Source organism: Nyctibius grandis, chromosome 12 (genome assembly GCF_013368605.1).
Source record: "Nyctibius grandis isolate bNycGra1 chromosome 12, bNycGra1.pri, whole genome shotgun sequence".
Classification (NCBI taxonomy): Eukaryota; Metazoa; Chordata; class Aves; order Nyctibiiformes; family Nyctibiidae; genus Nyctibius; species Nyctibius grandis.
Genome location: NC_090669.1, coordinates 19,687,806 through 19,702,801, shown reverse-complemented (window position 1 = coordinate 19,702,801; position 14,996 = coordinate 19,687,806). Strand labels below are relative to the sequence as shown.

The 14,996-nt window shown below is 41.5% G+C and overlaps 1 protein-coding gene across 2 annotated transcripts; it reads left to right on the top strand.

Annotated features, from left to right (window-relative positions):
• The first annotated feature begins 908 nt into the window (after nucleotides 1-908).
• MEAK7 (MTOR associated protein, eak-7 homolog) lies at nucleotides 909-14,727 on the top strand. 2 transcript variants are annotated; one of them, XM_068411199.1, is made up of 9 exons: nucleotides 909-1,002; nucleotides 1,414-1,509; nucleotides 2,722-2,897; nucleotides 5,498-5,728; nucleotides 6,500-6,644; nucleotides 7,295-7,735; nucleotides 8,984-9,102; nucleotides 10,285-10,464; nucleotides 11,475-14,727. In XM_068411199.1, the coding sequence occupies exons 3-9, from the start codon at nucleotides 2,730-2,732 to the stop codon at nucleotides 11,598-11,600; spliced, it is 1,410 nt and encodes a 469-aa protein (XP_068267300.1). In that variant the 5' UTR covers nucleotides 909-1,002; nucleotides 1,414-1,509; nucleotides 2,722-2,729; the 3' UTR covers nucleotides 11,601-14,727. The 2 variants fall into 2 exon arrangements, with proteins under 2 accessions (XP_068267300.1, XP_068267301.1); XM_068411200.1 differs by lacking the exon at nucleotides 1,414-1,509.
• Nucleotides 14,728-14,996: the final 269 nt, after the last annotated feature.

Here is a 14,996-nt window from a genome sequence, read left to right as displayed (position 1 = left end):
AAAGTACAAGGGTACTGCTGCTGAAGTAACCTAACTGAGATGGAAAGTCATTTATCTGAAACAAGCGAGTTCTGGGACCAGTTCTGCAAGCACTGAGGCTGTAATTTTTCTCATAAGTATTCCTGTCTCTGACTGAAGGCATGGCCGATCCCTAAGCGCTGTCCCTGTAACCTTGCGTTTTCCCTTAGCCCTTGCACAGCCTTTTTACTTCTCAGCCTGCAGACTGGCCTGATTTTACCAGCCACGAGATAGAAGCTTAACCCGTTCATTGAGAAGTTTTTGTGTTTTCTCTCCACTCCCTATTGCCATGGAAATTCACCAGAGCCTGACTGTATACCTTGAAAGTGACATATATGTGTGTGTATATACATTACACACAGACACACACATCTTTTTCCTTCCTGAACGCCAAGAGCTCTTTCCAGCACAGATCAGGGCCAGCAACACCCTCCCACAGACCCTTCTGGGACCTGCCCCGGCACTTTAAAAACCACTTCAGCAGCAGGCACCCCGGCACTTGAGCTCTGACAGAGGCCTCCGGGGGTGGTCGGTCTGCCGATTCAAAGTCTACAACTTTGAATTTTCACATTCTTTTTGAATCACGTTTTAGGGCCAGCAGGCCTCAGGGAGGAGGGGCCGCTCAGGGAGAAGGGCCCCCTCAGGGAGAAGGGCCCCCTCAGGGAGAAGGGCCCCCTCAGGGAGAAGGGCCGCCTCGCTCGGCTCCGGAGCTCGCAACCCGCCGCCTCACCGCTTTCTGCCGCTGGCTCCAACACCGCCCGCCTTTCCCCTTCGCGTCGCGGGGCCAACGCCGCCGGTCCCTCCCCGCCGCCGCCTGAGGGGCGGCACCGCGCGGCGCCATCGCCCGCCGCGGCCCGGTGCCCGCCCCCGCCGCGCTCCGCCCCAGCCGGGCGGCCTGCAGGCGCCGGCCCAGTCTGCCGGGGTGTGTGTGAAAGTCCAGGGGCCGATGCAGGGGGGCGGAGAGGGGCCGGGGGTGCCCTGCCGGTAAGCAGAGAGCTGGGCCCGCTGTGCCGCCCCGCGCCGGAGCGGGGGTCTCTCGCCTCACGCTCTGCCTCGTCGCCAGGATGGCGGGGGCGGGGGGGAGGACGCCAGGACTGTTGCCAGCCGGGTGGGGAGGGATGGACTAAGCGTACCGGGAAATAAACCGGCAGAATGGCAAACCGCGAAGCCCTGTGCCTTGCCCCGTACCGATCCCGCTTCGCGCCGGTGCGGGGAGAGCGGTGTGTGAGCGCCGGGCCCCGGCCCCGCTGCCGGGCTGCTGCCGGGGCCGGCCCTGCCGCGGCGGGAGCCTCCCCCTGCTCGTGCTTCCTTCGGCTGAGGAGAGGGGTCAAGGACCCCCTTGCTCCAGCCGTTCGCTGCTTAAATTAATAAATGTCCTCACGGTTTGTCTTCCAGGTTACAGTCGTTTCCATTAACCCTTTGGTGTTTACCCCACGATCACATCTTCCTCATAGGCAAACAAAGCCTTTGGGCCTGTACTGTTCAGTGAAGGTAAAGCAGCCCAACCCAGCCTCTTACGTACAGTTGTTTATCAAAGTCAGCATCTATTAACGACAGAAAGATTGGATTAGGCTAAACAAACAGTCTTTCTGAGGCCGCTGAAGGGCCGTGTGATGGGCTTGTCTGCAAAAAGACATTTCTGTCGAACTGGGAACCCTGAACCGAAAGTGAGGTGCCAGAAATGATGTGGAATTTGTGGAAATAAAACTACAAAAGGATGTTTTATTCCGCTTCTCATCTTTTTTATATTGTCACCCCAGGAGTGTGTCTACCCCAGATAGATAGGAATGCCCTTTACAGTGGTGACTGTCATTCCAGTCATGGTGGAATTTGGGATTTCAGGCCCTACTGTGGCACTGTTAGGTCTGTGCTGTGCTGCTCCAGGGAGAAAGCCAGAGCATGTGGCCCAGATAACACTAAAAAATTATGTCTTTGTAATGCAGGTGGATCCTGGGACAGTGAGAGAAGTCATAGTTGTACTATTAATGTGTAAAACAAACAAACCCCAAATCAACACCACCACCAACCTTAATTCTGTGGGTACCAGCTCCCAACGATTTATTGACTTCATATGAAACTGTGTGTTTTTGGTGGGTCTTGAGTTGTCTTCCTCAGTGTTTTTGTTACTGTGTTTCTTGGCAGCTTTTTGAATGTTTTTTGTAGTGCATCTTTAGAAAAAACATTCTCATGTCATCTTCAGAGACTACAGTGATGGTGTTTTAATGCCACATATTACTGGCAGACTTAGCTTCAGTCCATTAATGCATCAGAAAGATGTAGCATAATCTGCCAGAAATAATCCATAATCAGGCTATTCCATTCATGTTACTGATGTATTCCAGCTGACAGACTCATGGTCACTTTATACAAGCTAATTTAATCATTAAATCATATTGTTTTTTCCATTTGTTAAGAGTTCAATGAGGTTTGAATTGGTAGATGGGGTGGTCTTAACAAAGAGCTGACAGACTGTCATTTTTTAAAGCACGGTTACTGTTCACAAGTATTCTTCAAGTTCATTAAGTCTCAGTGACTACAGAGACTAAACAGTAGTTTTAATAATAGCTTCCTGGAAGGCTAGTAATTTGCTCCTCTTGTAAAACTTGCACTGGTATGTTAGTCTGTTTGGTATGTCTTTCATGGCTATTATGATAATTTCTGTGTTTACTGGGGGTTTTTTTATTCCTTTTCCTTTGCTTCAAGTTGAAAAGATGGGAAATGCAGAAAGCACTGCCTATCGGAATCACCTTTCCAGATTTCTTCCTGAGGAGCAGTCTGACATTGATGGAGTATTTGATACCTTATCAGGATCGAGCGGCTCAGCTGGAGCAAAAGATGGCAAAGCTACAAAGAAAACTGTGACTCTGGCAGCACTGCAGGCAAGACAATCTATTCTTGATATATCTGGGATGTCATGCATTGAACATAATTCCAAAAGAAACTAAAGACGTGGCAATGGTTACTTTTTAAGTATTGCTCGTCTCAATTTAATACTTAATGTTTTGGGGCAGGATGGATATTTAACTTTTTCTTACAGTTTGACATGAGTAGTGACTTTCAGGTTTGTATTTATCTTAAATGCACTGTTGGATCAATTTGCAGCTTTCTTGATTCTGAAGTAAGTTGGGACATATGAAAACATTTTTATGGAAACCTGAAAAATGGAAAGAATATTCTTCCCCCTGGAGTCTACAGTGTGTGTTTATTTACAGATTTTCTTGAGAAGCTGTCACAGAGTCAGTTTGTATTTGGTTATGTCTTTCTCCCTCAATTGCATCATCACCGTCTCTAATCTTTTCACTTGCATTAAAAGGAGAGAATTCAATTTTGCTTGATTAAGCTGTGGCTCCCTGTTTTAGCTAATTAACATACGTTATGCTTTCTGATTAACTTTGCATTCATTTTCTAATCAAGAAAGAAGAGGAAGATGATTCATTGCAAGACTTGATAACTTCAGTTAGGCAGGAACCAAGTGGCCAAATGAATGTGGTATTTTTATATATGTTACGCAGTTAATGGAATCAAAACTCCAGGAAAGAAGTGAGGTATTTTAACTTATTTAGCAATGCATCTGTGTACACACCAGTTTTAGCCTTCCTCCAGCCTGGCTGGTGATGAGATATCTCCAGTTTGGAAGCAGTGTTGCTGCTGCCTGCTTTTCAACCCGAGTGCAACAAGAACCTGGTTCTTGGTGTCTGTTATTTGATCGGGACCTGGAAGAAGTTCTTTTTCTAGCTTTGCCCCTAGATCAGTGTGACATTTGATGAATGTTTGTCTTTTCCCTTCCTGCCTTTTTGTTTGCCAACTTAAATTAAAATCTCTCTAAAGGCTGCCTGTAGGTGCCTAATTCCTTAGTCCAGGCACTATTGCAATGGCATGCCTGCCTCGTAAATGTCTATGCTCGTGCCTGAGCTAGATTGATACGTGGCAGATTTGATCTAGCAACAGTCTGGTAACATTGATGGGGCCCCAGGCATAACCTCATGTACTCTGCTTAGGCTCAGTGCTTTATTAGAAGGAAACTACATGTCTTCTGGACCAGAGCAGGCTGCACTGCATAGCTTGGAAACCAGGTATCTCTAGATACTTTCTTGAAGCCATTTAAGACAAGGATTCTAAACTATTAGAAGTGTGGGTTTGTTAGATGTTTATAAAAGCTTCCCTTTTTACAGTCCTACTCCTCACCCCCCCTGCTCATTGGAATAGCTGTAAGCATAGCAAAACAGTGCAACAAAGTTAGTGATGGGTGGGAAAGGGTAGGGAGTAGGTGGGCAATACTGCAATGTGAAGTAAAAAGCCCTGGAGTATGGTGTTTTTAATCATGTTCCTTGCTGCTTGTCTCACTTCAGGCTCCTGTAGCACTTTTAGAAAGCCTCTTAAAGAGGCTGGACCCCCTGTGACCATCCCTCCCTCAATATGAAGCACTCTAATGTGCAAGACCACGGCTGCTAATTCTGCTTCTACTGAAATCAGTGGGAGTTTTACCACTGACGTCAACCAAAGCAGGGTAGAGCTTGGCATATTGGATCTCACCCTATATGCACAGCAACAGCCATTAACATCGAACAGGAACGGCCCTGGTGGTTTCAGTAGGAGTGGTATCGAGCCAGTAATAGCAGCTCCAGTGAAGAGAGCTGGAGTGCTTTTACGCAGGTGGAGCTCCATCGATTTCAGCATAGTCCCCACTGGGCTACACTCCTGTATGTAAGAGTCAAGTCGGGTGTTGAGCATGTTATGCGCAGCGCTTTGCACAGTGAAGACACCGTAACCATCTCCTAGTGTATGGGTGTATTTTAGATGATTTATTTTTAAACCATGTAATTATCTTGAACGCTGTGAAAGTTTCTTGTATCCAGAGTTCAATCTTTCCCACGGTGTTGTGATATATGATGATGTATACCAGGTAGATTCCAGTTCAAAGGGCCAGTCACGCAATTTAAATGAATAAGTTTTGATTTCGACTGTCTTAACATCAGGGATGCCTTATAAACATCAAGTGATCGGTTTTGTTCTGTGCTTGAATTAGATGTTGCTATGCAGAGGGAAACTTCTCAGAATTGTTTCTGGACGTGCATGCTAAACATGTTGCCTGCATTGTCCTGAGGCCAAAACTGAGATATGGAAGAAAAATTTTACTTTCTCTTTAAGTATCTATGAGCTGCACTATCAAAAGCAGGGTTAAAACAGAATTTTAAATGTTGGGCTGGCATGGTGGTTTCTTTGTTTGTTCCATGGCATTTGTAGAAAAACAATATCAACTTAAATCACTAAACTGTGTTGGAAAGGTGATATTATAAAAATAAAGTTGTGTTTTTTTTCTCTTCGAAAACCAGTCCTTTGACAAAAATTTATTGCTGATAGTAAATACTTGGTAATGAAATCCTTCATTCATAGTGGAATATCTCAGCACAGATTAGCTGGAATTTATTAATTATTCTTTGTTTTTAAAATATGTTCTTTGCTATTTTTCTCGTTGCAGGAGTATACCCGGGAGCCATTACCAGAGCAAATGACTCTTCGGTTATACAATGGAATGAAAAGTATTGACCTGACCGGGAAATCATCCGGGCTGAGTGAACAGATTGCTAAGGAGCAGTTTGTAATTTTTATGTCAAACCTCTTAAAAGGGAATGCAGATGAGAAGATTACCATAATAATGAGAATGATCTCCAAGACAGAAGGGCCTGTGAAGGGCAAACAAATCCAAGAGGTAAACAGGCGGTTAAATGTGTCTTGGGGGACAGCAGGAGAACAGGGAGGGTTGGGTAATTTGAAAGTAATCTTTAAAGCCCAAGATTCAGGACAGGGATTCCCGACTTTTGTGTTTTTTTTTAATCTCTTTACCACTGACTTGCTGATCTGGGACAGTGTAGGCAAACCAGGTTATATGGGATGTCTGGTTCAGCTGTGGGCTTTTCCATGCTGATTTGCCTACTTTGAGAACCAGGATCTGGATTTTGGGGAGCGCACTGACTGTTGTGTTTGATGGTTCACAGGCTCACTCTGAAGGGGGCAGAGGCTGGCTATATTTAAGAGCCAGCAAGGGTTGTGGTGTGGCTGGCGCTTCTGGGAACTGAGCAAAATGCTTTCTAGAGCCTTAGCTGCAGGATAGATGTGTGAATCAAATACGTAGCTTGCAAGGTGGAAGAGTGGGATGTCACAAAACAGTAATTCACTAGCAGCTCCTACCACTGCAGAATTTGGACTTCCCCTCCATCTTTCATGCTGTGTTTTATGGAGATGTACAAAATATCGTGAAAAAGGACACTTTTCAGTGTCATAGGTCCTGAAAAAGAATACTTTTCAAGATTTATGACACTGAAATAGCATTTCTGTTATTTCTGACTCGTCATGAGAAGACATTTTCTGCTGTTGGGCTTACAGCATCAGTACTACTTGACTTTATTTTCAGAAAGTCTTTTGAAGCTTTTGGCAATTTTATTTAAGAAATGCCAAAATGGTGATGTTTTAACCTTTTAAGTTCACAGAGGATCTGATCATGTCTGTAGTCCATGTACTGAGCTACAGGAAGGAAATGAAAGGTTGGAATTTGGAGAATACTAGGGATTCTGCAAGTGGAGTAAAGGCTCTGGCTTCTCAGCTGCTATCAGAATTGAAGCTTGCAGGTAAGTAGCACTAATGTAGTATATCCCAGAATGGCACAGAGCTCACCTCATCACTGAGCTCACAACAATTTTTCTCTTTGGGTCCCGTCTTTGAATTTAAACGGTGAGACCAGTATTTCAAACCTAGTGCTTTGCAAATGACTTGGGAATTTTATTTATTTTACCTTACCATTTTTCTCCCCTAAATTCAGGAGAGCTTTGTTTTGAAGTCCCGGTTTAAGTGGACATGCAAAACTATTTGTCATGGAACACGTATGGTTTACAAATACCTGACTTGCAGGTGACAGGCATTTAGATGCATGTGCATGCACTTATGACTGTGTGTCCTTTTGCAAAGCATAGGTTTACCTTTGCACTGTTGTAAAATATATATTTGCAAAGAACGTCTCATATGTTGTAAGCAGCAGTCCATATTTCTTAATCATGTCAGCCCAACCAATGGATGTCACAGGTAAATGTTTCTCAGTTCTGTGGATGCATCTGCTTAATGTAGTTGACACTTTCCTGTCTCTGGTTCCTTTCAGATGTGGTTTCATGTCCATTAAAATAATGGAATATTGTGTTTACTCTTAAAAATCAACTGATTATTTTCTAGAGGGAAGGTACAGAGTGGGAGGCTTACTACTGTTCTTGTATGTGTTATTATTTAGATGGGACAAAACCTGTGGGTCCTCAGCTGATGGAGACAAATTTTGATCAAAGTGTCATTGAGGACTGGGTGTACCGAGTTCCACAGATCTCAATTTTCCTCAGTGTTGTTATCAGGCAAGGCCTCCATGTTCTGCATTCTCTCCCAGACCAAACCAAAGACATAGTCAACCTGGTTCCAGCCTGCAAAGGCATCAAAGGAAGAGGACTTGTCAGTCTCTTTGACATCCCATCCATCATATACATCAACTCCCATCTGCCTGCAGAACTACAGCACAAGTGGCGACTTCTATTTTCTTCTGGGATTCATGGAGAAAGCTTTTCACAGTTATGTGGGCATATAGTGAACAAAGGTCCTTGCATAGTGGTCTTAAAGGACTTAGATGGTTATATCTTTGGTGGATTTGCATCTCATTCCTGGGAGGTGAAGCCACAGTTTCAAGGTAAAACTCATTTTTCTTTTTTGTAGTATCTCATGGCTCTGGTAAACATTGCCTATTCTGTACAGGTACAAGAATTCTGTCCACTTCATGGATACTGTCATTTTACTTCCATGACACGCAGTATTTCTTACACTTTCAAGTGTATTTTCCTGTGGCAAAAATAACACTAATTTTTGAAAAATATAAAATACATGCTAAGTTATTCCTGCTTTGTACCCAGTCAGGCATATTACTGGTTAATGTTTCTAGTTTATCTGTTATTTGATAAGACTTTTAAAATTGCAGGACTTATTGATCATAGAACAAGTTTTCTTTTCAGTGAAATCCATCAACCCCTATAGCTGCATGGGTTGAAAATGAAATGAAAATGAAGCAAATACAGCACAGACGATGAATTAGAGTTTAAATAACGGGTCCAGCAGATGGCAATCTTCCATCTCAGAACAGCCCAGCCAAACACAGGGTTAAGCCTCCTGTTGCCATTTGTGCACTCTGTTTCCCTTTTAAAATCCAGAAGCAAAAGGGTCCTTTGAACAAACTAAACTTTTTGTTCCCTTGAAACCTTTTGGGAGAAGAGAGGGGTTTTTTGTAACTCTTTGGAAAGTGTTTAAAAAAAATTTATGCACTCTGGATAATCTGTCCTGCTGGGAATCCTCACTTTTGCTACATTAAAAACCCAGTTCCTATACTTAATTACCACTTCAGTCAGTTAATATGATATTATGTTACATTACACAACACTTTCCTTGTATTTTTTCCTGATAGAATAACACACATAGGGTACTAAACAATGACACCACAGGTCCCTCTGAACACCAAACTGGGCATAATGAAAATTGTACTCTAAATCATTGACCCTAAACTGATCTGTATATCTATATAATCAGAACTAAGGATGTCTACACTTAGTTTGTATGGGTCTAGCGGTTGGCCAGTTGTAGGTGGTACAATACAAGCCTGTGATATGTTCTTACCCTTACATAGTAACATAATGTACTAGTCATGCCTCTGACTCTGCCCTTGGTCACAACAGCCATATAATCACATTGATTTCTGTGACCCTGCACAGAGCTAACTGAGGATAAACAATAGGTCTAGATCTTGATGAGAGATAGGTATTGGCTTTCTGAGATTGCAGCTGCAATTGATTTATTCAGCCGCACTCCTTCAGTATTTTTTTCCTATCTTATTTGTAGGTGAGTTATTGCTTGGCCAGTTGTCTGACCTGAGATGCTTTTCTGTTTACAGGTGACAACAGATGCTTTCTGTTTTCTGTTTTCCCCTCTCTTGCTGTATACACATACACAGGGTATAATGACCACTACATGTATTTGAACCATGGCCAACAAACAATGCCAAATGGACTTGTAAGTATTAAGAAATGACAATTTGGAAGTTGGATTCGTGGCTGGTGTTCAGAAGTGTTTCGTGGTTTTTGTGTCTGTTATTCTGAGCAGATTTGTTTCACTTGTTATTCTCTGAGGAAGTTTTCATCCCTTCTCTGTGCTATTTGTGCCACACTTTCAGTAAACGGATTTTTTTCTTTTTTTTTGCATTAAAGCATCAGTGTAAAGTGTGAGCTATGGGTTACGATAGAGAACTGCTTACAGTACTGATAGAGTCTGTACTTTTCTTTGCAGTTGATATGTATATCGAAATACTGAATCAACTAAGATGGAATTTATTTGTGTCTGACCCAAGTGGGGTGGGCTTTAGGTGAATTAGATTTATGGAGATTCTGGGAAGAAATCTTTTTGCCAGGTTTGGTTATCATGCCAGCCTTCCTAGCAGTCCTCTCTGTTGTGTGGAAGAATTGACTGTGTGGATCCACATCACTGAAGAAGCACAAGCTAGCTGATCTATGTAATTGAGGATCCTTCCACTGGCTGTTCTCACTGCCACACTAACTGCTTTTTAAATTATGGAATTAGAGTACAAGAGTGGCATGTAGGCTGCTGCTGTTGTGTGATTACAGTAGCAGAAGCTCTGTTTACTCAAGTCCACGAATGAGCTCTCCAGATGCAGAGGAGTGTCTACAGAGCTACCACACACCGCCTATTTTGAGAAGTGCTTTACAGTTTGTGGCATTATGTGCCCATTGCTTTGGGAATTGCAGCAGTCTGGAGTAAATTTGCTCTAAGGAAATCAAACAACATCAAATTACATTATTTGTTTCCATAGATACTTTTCTAAATGGAAAAGAGGCAGCAAAACCGAGCACTTTCACCCTGTTTAAACTTGAACTGTTAGTTGATGATCAAAAGCCAGTGATCTATATTTCTGGCACAATATGCAGCTGAAGTGCTTGCAGATCCTGGTGTTCTGTAAAGCGTAGAGGGAGGCAGTATCACTCAGGTAAATTCGTGTTTGTCTTCAGGAATACTGGATTTGGGTACAGAAGCCCAGGTTCACTCAGAATACCCTTTTTCACCTACCCATAGAAGTGAGGTGTAAATACTGAAAATAGCAATTTGTACTCTAGGTTTCATAACTTGCCCAGTCTGTTTTACATGTGCAGCAAGTGTTTAATGTGCTGCTTTGGTTTACAGGGTATGGGTGGACAACATGGGTACTTCGGCCTCTGGATAGACGGTGACTATGGGAAGGGACACAGTAAAGCAAAACCTCGATGTACCACCTACAACAGCCCCCAGCTGTCAGCTAAAGAGGATTTTACACTGGATGTCATGGAAGTCTGGGCAGTGGGAGACCTCCCTGAAAGTGCGGGGGTAGGTGAACAAAATTGAAACCTTTGAAACTGTGTCCTGATTGGAATGGGAGAAGCGAATGCAAGACTTAGAGTCTTCTGATTAAACATTGTCTCTCCATTGTAATGAATAATGTTTTCTTCAGCTGGCCCTGTGGCGCCATATATTTCGTAGCAAGCAAATGGCAAAACAGTAGGGGAATTATTGAGAGTGCCAACAAGAAAGAACATCAGGAGCCATGAGGTAATAGAGTCAGTACTTTGTTCTGAATTTCAAAAGGCCTTTCTGATATTGAGGAATGGTCTCCAGGAGGAACCTCCTTGGAGGGGTTCAGTAAAACCCAGTGTTTGTAAAACAGAAAGAAAGCACTGATCTGTAGTTCAGGAAGAGAACCCAAAAGATTTCATCAGTATCTTTAAATTTACTATTGTTTTACAATAAATTTCTGTGAATAGATCTATGCTAGTCTTTCTGCACCTGGTTTATTTCTGGGAATGAGTAGGAGATCTCTTTCCAGTCTCCTCTGTCCCTGTAATTTATTCTCTTATTAAACTGTCTGAACAATTTGGTGTTGGGTGTTTTTAATATTTTATTTCTTTTCATACTAAATTCATGTGCCCTGTCTGTTCACTGGACACATAGCTCTAAATAGAAACAGAACAAATTGTTTACAGAAAATGTGGAATTGTACTTGAATCTCTTCTTTAAAAAAGAAGTTCACATCTGCACTTTAAACTGAGGTCAGGTTAACCAGGATGTTCTGGCTGGCTTGTAACCTGAATAAACTTTAAATAGTTCACTGTCATCTTAGGAAAAGTTTATGACTATTTTGTGTAACTGCAGCAATACAAATCATTTGATGATTCCCAGTGAATCTTAAATGCCTTACTTGGAAAGTATAGATGCTTCATTGTGACCAGCTTGTAAACCAGATTACTTGTGGACTTTTGAGCATGTCTCTTTCTTGTAGCCTGATATTGATTCATTCATAATGACGTTTTAAATTGACTATATTTTATTTTGTTTTGAAGAAAAAAGGTAAGAAGAGTATCCTGGATGTAGATCCTGAGGCTCAGGCCTTACTAGAAATGACTGGAAAAAGTCGTCAGAGCGAAGGTCTACGAGAACCCATTGAAGAGGATGATGATGATAACTAAAAGAATCACAGTAACATGAAAAACCTTTTTTTTTTTTTTCCTCTTGAGTGTTAATGTTCCTTGGGCAGGATACTTTTTCCTCATTTTTTTTTCCTTACGTTTACCTAGTTATCTGGGACGAAGCTTAAGCCTTGTGCTTATGTAATATTTAGGTCCAATACAATACTCTGCCTGAAGGGTTTTGTTTGGGGCGGACAGAAAAATTAACTAAGTACTTAATCATTAGACATCTCTAAGTTCTAGCTGAATATGAATTTGCTAGCATTCCTGATTGATAGATCCTGTCTGCATACAGAATTAAAAACAAAAGAAGTTGTTATTGACAGTATGGCTTACTGACTTGGCAAATTGATATGTATTTATATAAAGACTGTTTAAGACACTAATTAAGGCTTTTATACCTCAACTGCACATATTTATTTACATGCAATGAACTTAGTCAGTGAAGCTTGAAAATTGCAGTGATGTCTTATATTGGTAAGCATAGAATAGTCCACATGATTCCAGATGAAGGATGCTATTAATTTGCATAGCTCTAGTTATAGCATTACATTTCATGTTTTCTAAGTCAGATTTTCAGCAAGTGACTCTATCTGGGCTGTAAGATGTCCAGAATGCTATGGATACAGCATCCAGTTTTATACTACACTACACCTTAGTGCACTTAAGATGTTTCTGCAGAAATTTGCCTATTGCTTTTTATACATAGTAGAACAGAGCCATTGGGATTCCTTCAGCCATATTTATCCTAAGAGTGGGCCATACCTCCAGCAGAAATTATCTAGGGAAGGTACCTTCTTTAGTAACCTCACTTGAAACTGGAGTAAAAGATCAGGCTGTAAAAAGGATTAAGTAAGAAGCATCCACAGTTAATTGGGAATAGTATCTGCAGATGCCTTGTAAACAAAACAAATCTCTTTGTAGCACGTTTAAAGACGGCTGCTGTACACTGTATTTCCACACAATTAATCGCTACTGTATTATGGAAAAAAAGTGCCCACAATGTGAATTGTAACTCGTGGGTTGGGGTTTTTGCTGTTTTGTTGGCTGTTCACCAGTCAACGCCAGTTTTCTCAAGTCCTTTATACTCAGGGCTTTTTCTACTTGAATCTGTTCACATCTATCAGTAATTATTAGTTCGACCTCACTAATTCTATGTGTAATTAACTTGTCAAAAATATCCCTACTTTCTGCCAGGGACTCTCATTTCTAACTCAGCAAATTGTATTTGGTTATTAGTATGTGATTGTTGTCTTTCTCCTCCTAAGGAAAAGGACTGTATCAAATCCCCTTTGTCATAGCGTGAGTTCATCTTCCATGCAGCTTAGAGCAAAACATGTGCTGTAACAGTCTATAAAATTACTGTGATTCCTGATCATGTGGCTTTCCTTCAAATTCTTTCCCTTGGTGTTTTCTTGTATGTGGTCTTTTTTTTCCCACCTGATGTTATTCAGAATATTCAAACCTGTCTCCCTATGAAAAATCTGCCTTTGTACCTTAATGTAGATTCCATTTTTAAAAATGTTATTAAACCATATGAATTTAGCTTTGAAAGGAGAGCATGAAGAAATCACTTCAACCAGACATCCTAGGACTCAACTGTATGTTTTGTATGCTACCTGAACTGATTGGGGCATGGCTGCTATCTGTCCCAGGACAGAGTATGCTGTGCAAGGCATGAGCTAATGGCCTTTTGTCTTGTATTTACTTAAATAAACCAGATAGTCTCCCAAGTTTGTAACACAGAAAAAAATGTAAGCATTAAAACAATTACACTGATACTTTTGTATAAATTTCTTCTCTGTATATTTTAATAAGAATTTTAAATGGTACAAAGTAGGGAGTGCTATGTAGACAGCAAGTAAGTACATGATGCTCTCTGTAAGTGTGGTGGTGCTGGCTTTTGTTTGAACATTCTCAAACTCCCACCGTAAGTCTCAGAGGTATTCTTCACCCAGGCCCTGACTAAGTGTACTAAATACTTGAAGTAGCTGGTATACAGACATGGGACAGAGTTGCATTTCTGCAGTTACACATAAAATAAACAACTAGACTTTCTTTTCCTTCCATTACAAGGCAGAGACTTTTCTTTGAGGACTGAAAGCATTTGCAAGTGTTTTTAAAAAACATAGTGAGCAGACACCTTTGCAGACTATATCTGGGGATTGTGAATAGCACAAAGCTACTCTTCACCAAAAGTATTTCAGGGGCCAGGTTTTCTTGGATTTAAAATAAGTATCAGTATAGCTGGGTCTTTCTAGGCTATGAATGCAAAATGTAATCCTGTTTAAGTATAATCTTGTGAAGATCAGCATAGCATTTTGACCTCTGAAATTGTGTGTTATGACAAGTTTGTATCTGACACTCTTCATCTTCACTTTGAAGTGAAGGTGTTAAGTTGGGGCAAGAAGAAAACTGACACTATGGCACTTTTACCAAATGTATCAGTGAAGCATTATTCACTAGGAAACTACTGATCCAACCAGCAGACGGGATTAATCAAAACTGTTCTTTAAATGTAAAAGATGGCTTGGAAGACACTCAACATTTTTTTTTGCTGAACCTAATGATTAAGCAATCTGTGCTTCGTGTTCATGCATCTAAAAATGTCCAGAAAGTGGCAGCAGGAGGCTTAGCTATAATCTAAACATCTCTCAATCACTTCTGTGCAGCTGTTGATCCAGCTGCAAAGCTTAACATCCCTGCTATGTGTGTGAGTCCCTTCCCCATTAAATCCATCCACTACTGTGCATCAGATCAGATCAGCCTTCTGCTTTGCTCCTAGTACTCACACAGGTACCAAAAAATCACTGCAGTGTTTGACAAAAGCTGACAGCTGAGGGTTGGCACTTGAGCTCTCTAATCTTTGTTTGACATCTCCCCGTGGCTTCCTTGAGGGTCTTGCTGAATCAAGGCTAGATATCTAGGAATCTAGAGACACTATAGATTCACTATAGGAAAAGAAGTGCTAGTGAAGGCAGGTCTTTTCCATTCTTCTAATTTAATACTAAAGGACGGGTCTAAATAAAAACCCTCATTCAGATACTTGTCGGTAACATTTTAAAATGTAGATTTTATTAAAAATCGTTTTGATTTAAATAAATAAAATTTCAGTTTATGCACAATATATTTTTTTGTACCGGTGTGAAACTGCGTTATTTTGTCTGGGACTGTCACAGCACTCTTGACATATAGAGCAATGTTATAAAAATATACCTGATCTTGGTTTAAAACAGGAGCCGCTCCGGAGGTTTCTGTAGACAGCTCAAACAGCTCAGGTGGAGCATGTACAAGGAAGAGACTCTGGAGTAGGAAGGACTGTAGGTACAGATTCACCTGAGTATCTTCAGAAAGGATCTGCAGCGCCAGAAAACGGTGCATTTGGATTGTCCAGCA

Bases quoted from the DNA above. Each gene is read 5' to 3' on its own strand.
- MEAK7 (XM_068411200.1), top strand. From the start codon at position 2,730: ATGGGAAATGCAGAAAGCACTGCCTATCGGAATCACCTTTCCAGATTT. The intron at 5,729-6,499 runs GTAAACAGGCGG...TAACCTTTTAAG, and splicing joins AGGGCAAACAAATCCAAGAG to TTCACAGAGGATCTGATCAT. The intron at 7,736-8,983 runs GTAAAACTCATT...TTCTGTTTACAG, and splicing joins GGTGAAGCCACAGTTTCAAG to GTGACAACAGATGCTTTCTG.